Below are 18,072 nucleotides of genomic sequence, written 5' to 3' on the forward strand. Positions count from 1 at the left end.
TTGGGTTGCTTCCACCTCTTGGCCATTGAGAGTATGCTGTGATGAACGCAGGTGTGCAAATATCTCTGAGATCCTGCTTCAAATTCTTTTTTATACCCAGAAATAGAATTGTTGGATCCTATGGTACTATAGACCCATTTTTGATTTTTTGAGGAAACTCCCCAGTGTTTTCCATAATGGTTACAACATTTTACATTTCTGCCAACAGCGCACAGGGGTTCCAACTTCTCGGCATCCTCACCAACACTTATTTTCTGTTCTTTGGATAGTGGTCATCCTGATGGGTGTGAGGTGATATATTGTGGTTTTGATTGACATTTTCCTAATCATCAGTGAGGTTTAGATTCTCTAAAGAAATGTCTTTTCAAGTCCTTTGCCCATTTTTAAACTGGGTTGATTTTTTCGTTGTTAAATTGTAGAAGTTCCTTATGTATTTTGGACATTAACTTCTTAGCATACGTAACTTAGTTTCTCCTATTCTGTAGGATGACTTTTCACTCTGTTTTCTTGGAAGTGTAGAAGTTTTTAAGTTTGAGATGGTCCCATCTGTCCACTTTTGATTGTGTTGTCTGTGCTTTTGGTGTTACATCCAAACAATCACTGCCAAATCCAATGTTCTGACACTTTTCTCGGTATTTTATTCTAGGAGTTTCATAGTTTTAGGTCTTTAGTTCATTTTAATTTTTCTGTATGATATCAGGTAAGGGTCCCACTTCATTCTTTTGCATGTGGATATCCAGTTTTCTTAAGATCATTTGTTGAAGAGACTGTCCTTTGTCTTAAGATCTTTTGTTGAAGACCTTGTGTGGTCTTGGCATCTTTGCCAAAAATCATTTGGCGAAATATGCAAGGCGTCATTTCTGGGCTTCCTATTGTGTTCACATGGTCTATAGATTTATCTAGCACAGTGTATCTATGTTTATGCCAGTACCATGCCATTTTCATTACTGTGGCTTTGTAGGGTAACAGCTATTTTCTTTCTGAACCTCAAAGACTATTTGTCCCTCCCATTTTAGCCTCCTCTCTCCACTGGTTCTTCTGCTCAGAAAGTAGTTTCCATTGCAGTCAGTTCTAAGTGTGGTTTGAACAGCTCCAACAAGAAAGGGCAGCTCCTTTGAGCTAGCACTTCTTTTTTCTTTATTACCTCCCTGCTCCTCTTGGTATATGCTAAAAAGCTGTGTGAAGGCAGCACGAATCCGGGGCTGGTACTGAGGCAGTCTGGGTCTTCATACTCATTCTTCAATCCTCAGACACTCATGGAAGGTCTGCTCTGGCCCAGCTTCAGGCTGGGGGCTGGGGACAGGGCACTAAGTGAGATCAGGAGCCTCGCGTTCTTTGGGCCCCACCCAAGTTTCTCTGTTGTTGCTTTGACGGAAGCGAGATGTGGGCATGGCAAGCACGCCCAAAGTGCCCCTCTCCACCCCCACTGGGGTGCATCCTGACGAAGTCATTCAGCCTCAGCTGTCTCGTTCCTGGGATGAATGCAAGTCTAGCAAATGTTCTCTCTACCCCACCCAGGCCAACTGAGGCATTCCATAGAAGGTTAAGAGATAGAGAAGAGGAAACCACTTGAAAAATTGCCAAAGCCTGCACCCACTTGCCAAAACTTTTAGGAACTTTCTCATCCCGCCTAGATAAGAAAGCTATTTGACGCGAAATTCTCTTAGCCACTTCCTCTTCTGCTTTTCACAAACTTGTTTCTCAAATGTCTGTAGAGAGGGAACTCTCAATGGAAGGAGGAATGTTCAGCCATCCCTAAGACATGTATGATGGTTGACTTCGCTGTCTTTGCTTCTGTTTCTCCTTCGCATGTATTTTCTCTTTCTCTTCTCTCCACGTTCCCCATTCAAGCAGGACTCAGGCTCTGTGCTCATTCTCCCAGTTAAGGTTAGGAGGCCAGGTGGGGAGAGGAGCGAAGAAGACATCCAGTCTTCAATCCTCACTGGCTTTTGTTTTCCAAAGTTTTAGGCTCTTTAAGCCCTTACCTAAGGTGAAGGAAGAGGTTTCCCAATACAGACAAATACTTTGGAGCAGCAGGTGAGTGTGCAGGTCTTCCTCCAGCCCCAGTTTAGAAAATGACACTTTCCTGGGCCGGAGAAGAGGAAACAAAGGTCTATGGGTCTTGACTGAAGGTCCAGATCTGCCCCCATCTTTATTTTCACTCGGCTTGGAGAAGTGGCAAGGCTCTTCTATGACCATTCCCAGGGTCCTGGTTTGCTTAGCGGTGAGGGGGTTCCAGAGACATGGGGATTCCAGGTGACTAGGACAGTTGGTGGCCTAGTGCTAGCACTTCAAGACAGATAGGACCATAGGTGACCAACGTAAAAGATTCCTACTTCCCAAAAAGGGCCTGAGGAGCCATAAAGATGGGAAGATGATGTCTCAGAGTCAACCTATATCTACTAATGTCTGGGTCACCTGAAACCTCATCTAACCCCAAGGCGGGATAGCTCAGGAATAACAAATTAAGGTTTCCACCAATCCATCAGGTTGAGACATGATACAGTATCATCTGCACATCTGAATTTGTGGCTGCTCTTCACAGCCTGTGGCAATCATTCAAAGATGAGACTCATGTGGTGGTGCCTGGAGTGTCGTGGGAGTCCTGTTGTAGCAGGACATGAATTAGTGACTGCTAAATCAAAACGGTGTGTATTCCTTCAGCCACAGTGACTCATGCCTCCTTTCATATGCTTTTTTCTTTTCATGAATGCATTTCCTAGTCTCTGACCAATCATCACTTCCTTCTCCCAGCGAGTCTCAATGTCTTCAGACAAATAAGGATGGCAGCTGAGGAATATGCCCAGAGTCACTGCCTTGCTTAGAAGAGTATGGGCTTCAAGATGGGCAGAGCCCTCGGACAACAACTGTTCCAGACAAAGAGCAATGCCCCAAAGAATCCTGCTCTCTATACTATGGGAAGAGGACATTTGGGGTAGGAGCTACTTAATGGTTTCATTTCATTTTCCACACCAAGTGAATTTGGGAAACTTTGAGGCTAATCTATTCTCTTCACATTTCTTGAGCACTGGGGGTAATGTTGACAACTCAGGTTGGAAAGTTCCCTTTTCCAGTCTGAGCTGCTTCCCCACCTGGCCCTTGCCTGGCTGTGATCACAGATGATGGCCCAGCCCAGCCTAGCCCAGGCAGTGTGGTATCCACCACACACACTAACCTGTGGGCGGAAGGGCACCGGAGGAGTCAGCCTGAGCTGCCAGATCCCCATATCCAAACACTGCTCGTCAGAACACAGTGTTTTCACATGTCACCTGCTTCCTTCTTTAGGAGGAAACTGGATGTGCTAATTCCAAAGGTGGTTTTCTTAAAGTCAAAAACATAAGTGGTCTCCCTCAGCCCATATTTCCAGTGTACCTAGAACATGTCATGACAGGGAGGCACAAAGAACATAAAGGGGTTGCTTCATGTTCCATATGGAGCTTAGACTTGTGAAAGAAAGAAGGCTCAGATTTACACTAATGGTGACTCCTTGGATCGGTTGGCCCTTTAAACTAGTGTTGTTGGAAACACTTCCAGTTGCCCTTGCTACAGTTAGGAAAAGGTGAGACCGCAACCTTCCCAGGACCCAAATACTCCTCACCCTTCTGCTGCCATGAGAATAGGCTCATCTTCCATGTTGCCCAAAAGATGGGGGAGATATACATAGAGTTCCATTAAAGGGTACACCAGGGCAGCTCATGTTGACCTACTGTGTAATGTGACACACCTGTCTGTCCTCAAGGACGCTCAGAAGGGCAAGGAATGAGAAGATGCAGGATAGGGAAAAGAATCAGAATGAACTCTGCCCACTGCGTAACCTGGTTGAGGCATTCAAGCCCTCTGAATTCCAGATTCCGCTATGAGGATGTCATGATCTCTGAAGTTCTGGGGTTTTTGAGATCCTGCCCTGTGGAAGGACTGCCCTAGTGGACTGGTGAAGACCTGGGTTTAAATCCCAGTGTGGGGCTAGTCTTGATTTCCCTGGCTTTGTGTTTCTGTGGTCAGGGACTTCCTTTAGGCTAATGCCTCTCCTTTGTTTCAGGAAAGGAGGTGAACTCAAGGGATGGACTGGGTGAGTTTGGAAGGAGCAGCAGAGAGCAAGCGGGCTCAGGCCCTTCCTCACTCTCTTTTGGGATCTGCTTGGCAGCAGGAGCACACTTTCTCAGCTCCATAGAGAGTTTCACCTTGTCGGCTGGCCTGGTAAAGGGTGGGCTGGTCATTCTGATTCAGGGGTAAAACATTAACAAGCCGACTTGCCTACAGCTGTTCCTATGGTAATTTTCCGATCAGATGACTTCGTCTTCAAGGTGATATTTTTAATCTGCTTGACTCTTGCATCTCACAGTTGTTCAGAACTTGGACAAGGAAGAGGAAATGACTTACCGGGTCTTCAAGACCTCAAGAGTCAGCTCTGCTACTTTCCTCCGGTCTAACCTAGGGCAGGTTACTACTCAAGGTCTCTGAACCAAAGTATCTCTGAACCATCTGTTAAAAAAATAATACACAGGCTACTGTGCGAGGCTATAGGTAGTTAATACCTCTAAAGTAGCATAGTACCCGGCATACAGCAAGTGCCAGTAAGTGGCTTGTATTCTTGTTTTCAGGAGCTGCACACGTAGGAGGAAGTCAGTCATTCGCACTGAACCCTCAATTGCCTCGCGGGGGCTCCCCTATGTAACTTTCCCTCCCTTTCCCATGCAATGATTCATTCAACAAACATTCGGTGCCTCTCCCAGAAGGCACTAAAATTTCAAGTCAGGAAGCACTTCAGAGTCCAATTTAACATGAGCCTTACCCCAAAGGACGGAGCACGAAGGCCCACTTGGAGAAGAGAGCTTTAGGCCTCACCCTCCTGAGCCCCAAGAATATGCCATAGCAGGTGGGAGCTGCGCCAGAAAGGCTGCTCCCAGGAAAGCCACAGAAAGCCACAGCCATATGCCCAGCATCTTCTGAACCACACACCAGGAAACACGAGGTTCCAGTTTGTTTTCTCCCAGACAGCCTGGGGCCTCTGACCAATAGGTGTCTTAATTCCTTTCTATCTAAAGCCAGGGTAGCAGCATTTGCCACGCAACAGCTGGGTGTGGGGATTACCATCGTCTATAAATGAACCTTAATGCAAACTATCCTACCGACACACATGTGAGCTTCTTTCTGAAGCATGCACACATGAGGCATCTCTCCAGAGCTCTCAGCTCATCAGCTGGCTGCCCAGAATAGCTCTAAACCAGTCAGCGGGGGTGGGGGATTCAGAACCACGGCTGCCCCTGAAAGAATGGCTGTCTGGATGCGCTGTGATGAGACTACCTATTATGGCAATGCCAGCTTCTGAAAGAACCGTTTCTCCTTAAGAACCTTTACATCATTTTCCTAATTTAGTGAGATATAGGGCACAATATTTATTGCTTTTTTCCTGAGATGCCCATGCTGCTCTGGGAAAGGAGAAAAGCGGAGTCACTGGAGATCTGCCAACTGGCTTGGGATGAAGCAAACAAACCTGATGTGGAAAAGTCACTGAATGCTTCAGCAACTGATGGGCTATGAGAAAGAGCGTCATTGAAACAGAGCTAACCCCAAGGAAACGGGCTGGGGAAGAGGAGGTTGGAGATACTACAAAGTTCAGTCTGCCGCAAAGGCTTAGAAGATAGAGACCAACACTATGTTCACTAAAAAAAGTCTTGGCAGGCAAAGCAGGTTGGGGAGAGGCACTATGAGGTAGGCGGGGAGAGAGGTGTATATCTCCCCAGAAGCAGCAGGTTTTTCTCTGCCCTAACCTCCTCCGCAGGATTATCTGGGACCTTTCTGACCAGTGTATTCTTTAGTAAGGAAGAGAGAAAGCTGCTGGCATTTCTGATCACATAGCAAGAGGCGACAATCTGTACATGTGTTTAGTAGATCTTACCTAGAGGGATGACAAAGGAAAGTAGGCCGCATGTTTACACACTGCATCAAGGCGCCATCAGGGGCACTTGGCTCCCTTCTCAAGGGGATGCAACACAGATCCATCAGGCTCCCAGCTATCTTGCATAATAGCCCAAGGCAGAAAAGGGATGTGAAGGCCACTGGACATTACAGCACACTTCCACTGTCAAGAATGACCGAGGTGCCTGGCCTTTTACCGGAATCTCATCACCAGTTATTTTATTTATTTATCACAATATATTGTAGCAGCACTACCAGCAAGATCACTTTAAGTAGATACAGATAGATGGCTCCTCTTTGTTCTTTCACATTATCAGACAACTCTACAAAATTCTGGTGGCTCACAATTGAGGTAACACGAAACATCACTGATGTTCGTGGTTCCAGGATAAGTCCTCACCATGGATAAAATAAAAGGTGTATCATGAAGAGAAATGAACCTGTCATTTTGGAACACCACAGGAAAACAAACAGCTCATACTGCTTTCCACTCTCCCCTCATTTCCCACACACAGCATCATCTCCTGGCTTTGAGGCAGCGGGGTGGCACCCTGCATGCCCCCAGCTCTGGGCTGGATGCCATGACAAGGGTCAAAAAGTCATGCAAGAACCTTGATGATCACTGAACCTAACCTCTTCATTTCACAAAAGCTCAGCAAGGTTAAGAAACTCACCCAAGTTACTCAAATAATGAAGAGGCAGAGGCAAACTGTTGTTATACCTGACTGAAGTCATTTTTACCTGGAAGCTTCTCCCAGGAGACTGGTATAGATACAGTGGTTCCCAGACTTCTGATACCAGCCCACAGCTCACTGCCTATACCCATTCCTAATTCTGCTGGAAGAAGAACAAAGCATTGAAGACGAAGGCAATGCTTAAAATGATAAAAAATAGAATCAGTTAAACAAAAGCCTGGGCACGGTGGCTCACAGCTGGAATCCCAGCACTTTGGGAGGCTCGGGAGAGCAGATCACCTGAGGTCGGGAATTCGAGACCAGCCTGACCAACGTGGAGAAACCCCATCTCTACTAAAAATATAAAATTAGCTGGGCATGGTGGCACATGCCTGTAATCCCAGCTACTTGGGAGGCTGAGGCAGGAGAACTGCTTGAACCCAGGAGACAGAGGTTGCAGTGAGCCGAGATCATACCATTGCACTCCAGTCAGGGCAATAAGAGTGAAACTCTGTCTCAAAAAAATAAAAATAAATAAAATAAACAAGAGCTGAATAATCAACAGAAGTAAAACATTAATTAAGACAAAATGACTGCAACTGAACAACATAGTCAACTCAAGGCAACACTGGTGGTAGCAAAGTGTTCTTTTCCCAATTTGCAAAATCCCAACTGTCTGCATGTGTACATTCACCAATTTTGCAGGGTCACCAGGCATTGCCTTGGAAGCCAGATGTTTGAAAAGAATAATGAGTTTGAGTCCTTAAGAAACTATGTTAAGACATCAATTTGGGTTCAAGAAGCATACGTTTTAGTATGCTTTAATAACACATGCTCTACCTTATTGATTGGCAAAACAGCTCACTGTTGTATGCAAAAATGAAAAATGTATGGAATTCTGCTATTTGCCTATCAAAATTGAAAAAAGGATCTTCTAGAATGTTCAGGTCAGTTTGGAACTATCAGGGAGAGTCCTGGGGCTCACCAGTGGGTTTCATACTTAGAGGAACATTGACCTGAAGCCAACATCAGGGCTGGGACAGATGCGTGTGTCCACAATGCACAAGAGATGTGCACGTAGGGAGACACTACCATGAGGAACTGTGTACAGACCCTGTAAGAAACAGTAAGTACGGCATTTCTGCTGAGTGCTTACCCTGTAGTCTCACGGGGGGCTTCTCAGCCAGGCCCCTGGAAAGTGCTGGGAGGTAGCAGGGAGGCTGTAAGGTCCCTTTGCCTGAAAGTCTCTGGGAACAGCCAGCCAAGACTCCCTGAAGCTTTGAGCACTAACTTGCCTGAGGAAAGAAGAAGGGGCCAGACCACCCTGACCAGCCTTTTCTGCATTGATAACTGTTTGATTACTGTTACGGTGAGTTCATCATCTTCGATGCTCCTTCCCCTTTCCTGTCCTCCTCCACAAAAGTCTGCCAGGTAACAAGATGCACTCTGCCAGTGCTACTTGTCCGGACTCTGGCTTTGCAAGGAGCGGAAGAGAATGTCCCCAGGTGGTGGTCGAGTCCTCCTCTGGCTCTTTAAAAATGCCCAGTAGTTAAGGGCTTCGGTCCTGGAGGCAAAACAGGACAGATTTAAATCCTAGTTCTGCCACTATGTGTCTTCTCTAACCCCCAATCTCCCTGTCTGTAGACTGAGGACACTATCTCAAAAACAAACAACTGGCCAGGTACAATGGCACACACCTATAATCCCAGCACTTTGGGAGGCCGAGGTGGGTAAATCACCTGAGGTCAGGAGTTCGAGACCAGCCTGGCCAACGTAGGGAAACTCCATCTCTTCTAAAAATACAAAAACTTAGGTAGCGTAGTGTGGCAAACACCTACAGTCCCAGCCACTCTGGAGGCTGAGACAGTAGAATCACTTGAACTCGGGAGGCAGAGGTTGCAGTGAGCTGATATCATGCCACTGCACTCCAGCCTGGGCAATAAGAGGAAACTCCATCTCAAAAAACAGAACAAGAGCCGGGCGCGGTGGCTCAAGCCTGTAATCCCAGCACTTTGGGAGGCCGAGGCGGGTGGATCACAAGGTCGAGAGATCGAGACCAACCTGGTCAACATGGTGAAACCCCGTCTCTACTAAAAATACAAAAAATTAGCTGGGCACGGTGGCACGTGCCTGTAATCCCAGCTACTCAGGAGGCTGAGGCAGGAGAATTGCCTGAACCCAGGAGGCGGAGGTTGCGGTGAGCCGAGATCGCGCCATTGCACTCCAGGCTGGGTAACAAGAGCGAAACTCCGTCTCAAAAAAAAAAAAAAAAAAAAAAAAAACAGAACAAAACAAAAACAAAACTTAACAATTGATATAATAAAGGAAAAGTGCTCAGCATACAACTGGCAAAACAGTTTACTGCCAATACCCACAGCTCTTATTTCTCTTGTTAGTAGCTGGTGATCTCCAGTAGGTACACGATACTCAGGTCCACTCTTTCTAGGAAATTTCCCCTAATTACAGAGTCAAATGACCTCTCCCAAGGACCAAGATTCCGCTTTTCTGAACGTCCACAGCCCCATCCCAACACTTAAACATATGCTTTTTGGTGCTGTCACATAAATGTCTCACGCCTATGCCCCTTCCTGGCCTCTGCCCCCCAGCAACTAGCTTGTCAATTCCTCGGAGGCCTGGCTTTTGTGCTATACAGTAATGACTCTGCATCACTTCTGCATTGCCAGAGTCCTGGCCCCTATCATGCCCAGGTGCAAATGGTCTGCATATGGCATAAACACCTGGTTGCTGGATGAACGCATGTGTGAGGTGAACATGTAATTTGTTCAGTATATACACAGTATTTATGATGTAGGGAGGAAAGCAAACAAGGATGATGAGACTGAGAGTTTTAGTCCCCACTCTGCGAGTGAATGCCCACGTAGCCTTAGGCTGGGTGCTTTCAAAACGCAGCCACTGCCACTGCCTTACCACTAAGACTTAGTGAAGATGGATTAGGCTTTTAAAAAGCAGTGGGAAAGCCCAACCAGCTCCTTGATGTTAAGTAAAGATGAGCCTCTGAATCTTGATTGTAACAAACGGATCTCATTCTCTTTCAGTATTTCCCAGCTCCTATTCTACAAAATGAGGAACATAAAATAGGGTTCAGCCCTTTTAAATCTGATTTCCAGAGACAGAGATGCCACAACGTTCCCTAGTAAGTCATTCCAATGCAAGTAATTTCTGAAACAGTGAATCTAAATTCCTTTTCTCATTTTACACTCACTTTCCTGTGTTCACTGACAAATGAGGCTGACAGTTGCTCTGATCACCATTTATAACCACCTTTAGTTTTTTTTTTTTTTTTTTGGAGACAGAGTTTCGCTCTTGTTACCCAGGCTGGAGTGCAATGGCACGATCTCGGCTCACCGCAACCTCCGCCTCCTGGGTTCAAGCAATTCTCCTGCCTCATCCTCCTGAGTAGCTGGGATTACAGGCAGGCGCCACCACGCCCAGCTAATTTTTGTATTTTTAGTAGAGACGGGGTTTCACCATGTTGACCAGGATGGTCTCGATCTCTTGACCTCGTGATCCACCCGCCTCGGCCTCCCAAAGTGCTGGGATTACAGGCTTGAGCCACCGCGCCCGGCCCCACCTTTAGTCTTAAACATCTTTATTTCACTCTGCTTTCCAGTAGTTGATGCAGACCAGAGGCGACCCTTCCCTCCCCAGTAATATTCACATCAATTCTTGTTTTTTCATTCTTCCTCCTCTTCCCAATCTCCTGAACCTTAGTAAACCTCTGAGCAACACCCACATCAGCTGGCACCACCCAGTTCTACAGGAGTCACACCAAGGTAAAGGCGCTGCGACAGCCGGTTTAGCCACAGCCTAGTGCACAGGCACCAGGATTAGAACCTGAAAGACCTATCCCCATTTGCACCACTGACTCACTACAGGAGCTGGATCAAGGCTGGCTTAGTCTTTTTGTGAAGCAGGGATCATTACTGTCATCGACACATGTGTTATAAGAAGTCATCACCTTTACAGTGGTCATTGTGGAGTGGTTAACATTAATGTCACTTATGAGCTTGGAAACATTTTGAACTACCAAGGGAAATGGTGCTGGATTAATTAAGGCGGTGAAATTTCAGAAGGCAGAAAAATACGTACCTCAGGATAATAGGGCAAAGAAAACAAATGTGAAAATGGGACCAGAGGTTTTCAAATGTGCATAAGCAGTAGACACCTGTCTTCAAATGAAACCTTTGGCACACTCCCACCCCTAAACCTTATAAAGTGGAGCTGCTCTGGCTGCAAGGCCGGGCAGGTTAGGCATGGTGTGGGGCCAGGACCCACCCTTCCTCCACCTCACCCATTTTTCTGCCTTCCTTGCGTGGTGGTCCCCACAGTGTCCACAGGAGCCTTTAGGCTTCCAGGGGTCAGAATGAAAACCATCAGTGAAAGAGGGATGCAGAAAGTACCTGAATTCCCATAATACAGTGAGTGGGGATGACAGGTCAACCCTAGGGCCTTGTAGGGCCATATGGCCAGCATATTTGTATATCAATGGTCTCATTCATTGCTTTTGGCTTTCTAGTCTATCTATATGTTTCTTAGCCTTGATTTTTCATGCATATATATTTAATCATAGTTAATACATTTTTGCAATGCATCTTAAAATTTTATTTATGGAGTAAGTTGGTGTCTATATACATACACACAGCTAAAACATCTTACACCATGACAAATGTATTCAAAGGGTTTGGACTGAATATTGACATGTGACAAGTTACATGTCCCCCCCCCCCTTCTGAAAGCTCCTATGCTATTCGATTGTGTTTTATACATTCTGGCTTGCAGGAATCCAGATGAAAACTGAATATACTCTAAAATGTTCTCCAAGATCTTTAAGAGCCTAAAAATAGACCTTACTACAAAAAGGCTACATTTTCCCCTTAATAATGAAAAGTATTTTAAATACCACTTATAAGACATTAAACATAGATGGTCTAATTAGTCTCTTTACTTCTAAAGGTACATTTCTTAGGGAGGGGGAATTATAAGAAGTACTTTTCTAAGTGAGATTTCTGTGAACATTTAAATTATAAAACAGTCTGCTAACTTACAAAAATACTGCTTTGTGTAAATTTCACTAAGGGCTATTAAAATCTAAATGATCTACGGGAAAATACAACATATTTAAATTTCCATCAATTCGAAAAATTCAGGAGAGAAAAAAATCTGAAATCCAAACAATTGCAAGATATAATTTTTATAATTTTAAAGGAATATTTATAGCTTGAAAGGAAAAATTGGTGAAATTTATGAAAATTAGGGAGGCAATTCTTTTCCGAGTTCAGGAAAATTATAGTTCTTAGAGAAGATACTGAAACTTAGCTCTTCGTTGATATACATTCATTATGCTAGGGTTTCCAAATACTCTCTCCTCTCTTTATTTCCGAAAAGAGGAAGACATTTTTTTTTAGAATTCGAAGCATGGCTTTAATGGTCTATGGTTCTAGGGTAGGGTCTGCAAACCACAGCCTAGGAGCCAGCTCCATCCCACCACCTGCTTTCCTCTGGCAGGAGCTAAGAGCAATTTTCACAATTTTACAATGGCTAGGAAAAAATCAAAACCAAAAAAAAGAATATTTCTTGACATGTAAAAATAATATGAAATTCAAATTTCAGTGTTGATAAGTCAAGTTTCATTAGAACACAGCCATATCCATTCGTTGACATTTTGCCTACGGCCACTTTCCTGTCATGACGGCAGAATTGAGTGGTTGTGACAGACAGACTGGTCCGAAAGCCTTAAATATTTACACAATTTGGACCCTTAGAGAAGAATTTGCCAAACCTTGACCTAAGAGATGGAGCCCACTCGTGGACCCTTCTGTGTGTTCTTGAGGCAAAAGGTAGGAGACATACCTGGTTTAGATGAAGCAGGTATTTGTCAAGACACCAGAAACAGCCATAACAGCATCGGAACAAGTACCTCAGCAACGCACCATGCTGCTGGATCAGGGTGAGACCAAAGGAACAGAGTCAAAAACAACACAGGAAAGAAGGCAAGCAGGCAGTTTCTGACTTATGCACCTAGGAAACACTGGTGGCATGGGAGTTCTATTTTGTGCATACTAATACTACTAATTATGGTTCTAGTATTACTGAGGAGCAATGTTTCTCTCTTATGGACTTACCTGTCAGGGGTGCTATTGACCTCGGCAGAAAGGGAGGTCAGTCCACACTGAATAGTAAAGGAAAAGCAGGCCTTCTGGTTCCAGTAAAAACAACCTTTCGTCCCCCTTTATCTGCTCTTAAGTGTCCGATGGTACACTTTGCTTTTTCAAAGCAAAGTTTATATTCATGAAAAAGTCACAAACTGGGCTCAGTGGCTCACACTTGTAATCCCAGCACTTTGGGAGGCCGAGAAGGGCAGATTACGAGGTCAGGAGTCGAGACCAGTCTGGCCAACATAGCGAAACCCTATCTCTACTAAAAATACAAAAAACTAGCCCGGTGTGATGGCGTGTGCCTGTAGTCCCAACTACTCAGGAGGCTGAGGCAGGACAATCATGTGAACCTGGGAGGCGGAGGTTGCAGTGAGCCGAGATTATGCCATTGCACTCCAGCCTGGGCGACAGTGTGAGACTCTGTCTCAAAAAAAAAAAAAAAAAAATTCACATCCCAGAAACCAAAAAACAAATAATGTACTGTAGATACTAGTTATGTGCCCATATGAGTAAAGCATCAAGTTTAACTTTGGGGGAAATAAATCCTGTAGTGATTTTTTTTTTTTCAGGACTAAAGTTTGAGAGAGAAATTACTCTTTCGAAATATAACTTGAGCTTGTGCATAGCTCAAGAATGAATACTTTAATGAACCTCTTGTGGGAGGGGTGCTTGGCGGCATCCTACCCACTCTCCAGAGTGAAAACATCCCTGAAAACAATCCTGAAATAGCCTAGGATGAGGACCCCAGGAATAACTCAGCCTTATATGGACATTTTCTCATCCCAGTGTTAATTCAATTGGATGAAACTTGATCTGGACACTTTTCAGCCTAGCTGTGTTGGTGAATGAGCCTATTTAACTAGGAAAAATCACACGGTGGCTGTGTGAAATGTTTAAGTCATAGACACAGTAGTGCTGGGCAGTAAGGCTGCTGAGGAAGAAATTTTTTTTTAACCTAAGAAAGGACACATTTTCCCAATAGTGGCATCATTAAAGGCAATTTTGGCTCTTGGTCCTTGTGGGATCTGGGAAGTGATAAATAACCTTTTAGACCTCAGTCAGAGAGACCTTGGGCCTTCCACTGACTTCTCTTTTAGACTTATGAAAGGCTGTTTCCTCAGGGAGTTTAAGATGCCTAGCTTTAGGAGGGACAGAAAGCTCCCCGATGCTCATTAATTTATGATTTTCTATTATGAATCACACACACACACACATCACAAATAGATTTAAAATAAAACGCTGTCCTGTTCTTCAAGAAATCCTGCAAGTTTCCTAAGACTGAAGGATTGATTCCAAAATGCAGGAGCCAAAAGTAGCTAGTTTTGTCCTGGATACGGAAATGCCTCTTCAAGTCACCAAAATGTGGCCAAGCAAAATATTAATAGAAATACAAGAAAATAATTCTACAGTCAGGGGCAACTGCTTAGCATGCATTTCCAGATAAGGAAGCCAGGTAATTTTATGTGATATCCAATCAATTGCTTCTAATTGATATACTAAATCCTGATTATAGATTTAAAATATCAACCATTCAGATATATTTTTAAAAAGCAAATGAAAACAATTCTAAAATATAATGTAAACCTATGGGTAAAATGTCCTCAATTTACTAAGGACACATAGCTACCCCTGAAAGGTTGGAATCCGGTAAGTTTGTGAAACTGACCAAGTCACCAACTCTGAGGTGGTAATGGGGGGGAGATTAACATTGTGTGAAAACAGAAGAGTTGGGAAAAGTCCAATCTTCCCTTGTTTGGCAGGCCAGAAATACCATGAGAACAGCTGTTTTCCTGGTGTGCTGGTTTCCACTGGCATTCATAACCAAATGTGCATGGAAATAAAAACCAGGGAGGAGAAATCCCCCAGGCACAAAAGCCCTACAGTTTTCTGTCCTTTGAACTGAGATGGAGGTCAGCTTGCCCATCTCAGTCTCAAGTGCATGTGTGCACATATGTGTACACACACACAGACACACTCTCATGTACACTCATTCAAACTCCTTTTCTCCCTTCTTCCTCCTCACACAGGCCAGGAATTTCCCATGACATCTTCTGAGAAGCACAAAAGGCAGGCGATCTTTTAGCACTAAATCAGAAATGAATAAATATTCCTATCTTATAGTTTATTTTTTCATTTAAAAAAGCATGATAAAAAAAAAACAACAAAAAAAAAAGCATGATAAATGTTTACCAAAAAAAGTTGTTTAAATTTCACCTTAAGAGTTCATCCCATTTGTTTGGCATTTGCATAAGAAGGAAATTCAGTGAACTCAGAACTACTCCCTCCCCACGCCATCTCCACCACATTAGAGAAAATCCAATAAACAAAACCATAAACAAAACAGAGACTCTGGGAAAATAAAAGGTTTGCTGGGAGAGGCGGGGGATGGGAGCTGGGGAGCACAGGAGCTTTCTGCACGGCCGCTGTCGCAGGTCACATTTCTGTCCTGGGACCCGCTGTAGTTTTCCAGTAATTAAGTTTCTGGCAACCCAAACACGGAACATGCTGTGTATCTGGGGATAGCCTTACCTGCTCTTTCAGCACGTTATGCATGTACATGACAATGATTCTTGGAATCCTCACCACAGGGATTAAAAATGACCCTTTCACCACAGTTCCTTGATGGTAGAAGAAGAGAATGGAGAGAGATGAAAGGATGGGATGATCAGGAGGGTCATTCTGACTTCTGGAAATAGGGAAAAAGACAGCATTTTAAAAACCACTTTTTACAGAGCAGCAAAAACTCTCTGGCTCCAATCATCCATGGCAGTAGCAACTTAGAAAGTTGTGATGCGATAGCATTAGGCACACTTTTTATACTCCTTGGTAGCTTCGGTTAAATTGTTTCTTGGATCAATTTAATTCGTTTTGGTGCTACTCAATGCTACAAAGAATATAAAACAGAAAAAATTAAAAAAATATATTGATGAGTTAAAAAAGTGTTCCTCTTTATAATGCCTAGCCCATTCACCGACCCTTTAGCCTATCATCTCATTTTTACTTTCGGAAGTTTAATTGTAGCACAGTGTCCAAGGTTTGATTACACAGGACTATACGTAAATATTGCCAGCATTTGCCTGGTGATTAAAAATCATCACCACATCAGGTGACCAGGGTCCCTGGCCAGAGAGGCAACAGTGAACTCCCATTACAGGGAGGGGACAGAGAGCCCGGGTGCTTGGCTTCTGCACAGCTCTAGGCTCCCCAAATCCTGCTGGTTTCTACTCTGCTCTTTAAAGGTCACTCCAGTGTGAATCATTTACGGGACTTGTCATGACGCAGCTCCCAAGAATGTGTACAAGTCAGTTTCACAGGCAGGGGAAAAAAGTGAGAAAGAACAGAATGGGCACAGCCGTCATTCTCCCCCAAACCTGAAGATAAAACAAAGGAGTGGGGGCTGGAGCCGCCCCAGGAGTGACCCTCTGAATTCCCGCTGAAGCCAGTTCTAGAAAATAAGGCCTTTCTGAGAAGCAACTTCATAGATTCCCAGTGAAGCTCGGTTTCTTTATAATGGATTATCCTACAACTTGCTCTGGTTGCTAATAAGTCACTATGAATTAAGGTTTTGACAGCAGCCTAGGTTTTGAGAGAGGAAAAGGAAGGCAGCCAAAAATGTTTCAAGAGTTGGCAATGGCTGCATTTTGCTGTTACTCAAATCAGCCAGGAAGAAAAAGAGAACATGAAAGTAATATTGGGAGCTGAAAAACTGCAACCCAGTTGTCCCACAAAAAGAGGGATGTGTGTTTCAACTCAGTATTATTTCAAATAGGAAAAACCATGGAAGCTATTGCTAATAGGAATTCATTTTGATCGGATAAACTAGAAGAGTAGTGGAGGCCAGGAAAATCTGACACATTTTTTTCCCTTTCCTCACTTTTTTTAAAAGGAAGAATGTTTACTTTTCCATCGAGGAGATTTATGTGCCTTAGAACTTATTATGGTGCTCAAGAGGGGATGCAGGGAGAAGATGACCCCACCTGCTTTCCATCTGGCAGGGAAACAAATGATTCATGGGCCACTGGGCCTCAGGGTTAGCCCTCCAGGTACTGAAGTGTGGGGTTAGCCATGAGCCTTCTGAGGTTTCACTGCAGTGGGGTTAACCATTTCAGGCAGAGGACCGCCTGCACTGCCTCAGCTTCCCTGGTCCATAACCCATCCTGGTTATGGCTCGAGGCTCTGCAAGGCTTGCTGGCTGGAAGACCCACACGTTCCAGAAGCTGGGTTATCACATGACGAGAGAGGGAACTTAAAAAGAGAGCCCTTTCAACCCAAGCCAGCTAACAGAGCCAGGAGTCACTCAATACCTGCCCTCAAAACTAGAGACGGCCCTACAGAAAAAAAGGCTAAGGAAGTGGCATGTCTCTGAGGCCCCCACCTTCTCCTCTCAGACTCATTTCCATGTTCAAATGTGACATCATCCTGCTACCTCTTCCCTGCCGTGTGTGTGTGTGTGTGTGTGTGTGTGTGTGTCTGTGCCTCCAGCTTTGTCACCCTCACAACCAGACAAACCTGCCTTCAGGAAGAAGAACTGACGCACCCAGTGATGCTAAACATAATACTTATCTCTGGACTTATTCATATTTTAAGAATTGACCTGGGGAACAGCACTGCAGTGTTGAGCATATGGGGCAACCCAGCAATGATAACCCAGCAATGATAACCCAGCAATGATTTCTCAGGAGGCTGGCGAGGACTGGGTACCCAGTCAGGCTTCCTCATCTCTCTCTAGACCTTCCCACCGGGCCACATCCACCCCGATTCTGTGGGTAGCAGCAGCAAGGAAGACACGGGCAGTGTTAGACGGTAAGGCAACTCCAGCACATGCCCCATGAAGCCCAGCCTTCCCCTTCTTTTGGATGTGTGGCTGTTTTGAGTGCTAATGGTGCCTGGCTCCCAGAACAAGCCAGGTCCCCAGAATACATCAATACAAGTTGTGGGGAAAAGGGTTTCCTGGTCCCATCCATCCAAGTCCTCTGACACCTTTGGGTCATGGTACCAAGTACTGTTTGTAACTTCCAGTCCCATCAGACAACACAGTGCACACAGCCAGGCAAGTCACACCAGGTCCTCGGGACAAGCTTTAGCTCTAGTTAGATTCAGCCTTGTGCTCTCTAAAAATTCTTCTGACATTATAGAAAATTAATTTTGTGCTGAGGCTGCTGGACTAAGTGTGGGCTGCATGGGACGAATGGCCTCCAACATAAAGCTGGTCCCAGCAAAGGACCACGTGGTTTCTGCAGAGACCTTGTTCCTTGCCGTATTTCTTTTATTTATTTATTTATTTTTTTTCCTTGCCGTATTTC

At 44.6% G+C, this 18,072-nt stretch overlaps 1 protein-coding gene across 1 annotated transcript in view; it reads right to left on the reverse strand.

Moving 5' to 3' along the window:
- SLC44A3 (solute carrier family 44 member 3) overlaps window positions 1-18,072 on the reverse strand; it is a 78,336-nt gene that overhangs the window by 16,835 nt on the left and 43,429 nt on the right. Inside the window, 2 exon segments of the mRNA XM_074381394.1 lie at window positions 12,465-12,551; window positions 15,299-15,455. Coding sequence (XP_074237495.1) covers window positions 12,465-12,551; window positions 15,299-15,455 — 244 coding nt within the window.

The sequence above is a fragment of the Saimiri boliviensis genome, chromosome 11, assembly GCF_048565385.1.
Source record: "Saimiri boliviensis isolate mSaiBol1 chromosome 11, mSaiBol1.pri, whole genome shotgun sequence".
NCBI classification, from domain to species: Eukaryota; Metazoa; Chordata; class Mammalia; order Primates; family Cebidae; genus Saimiri; species Saimiri boliviensis.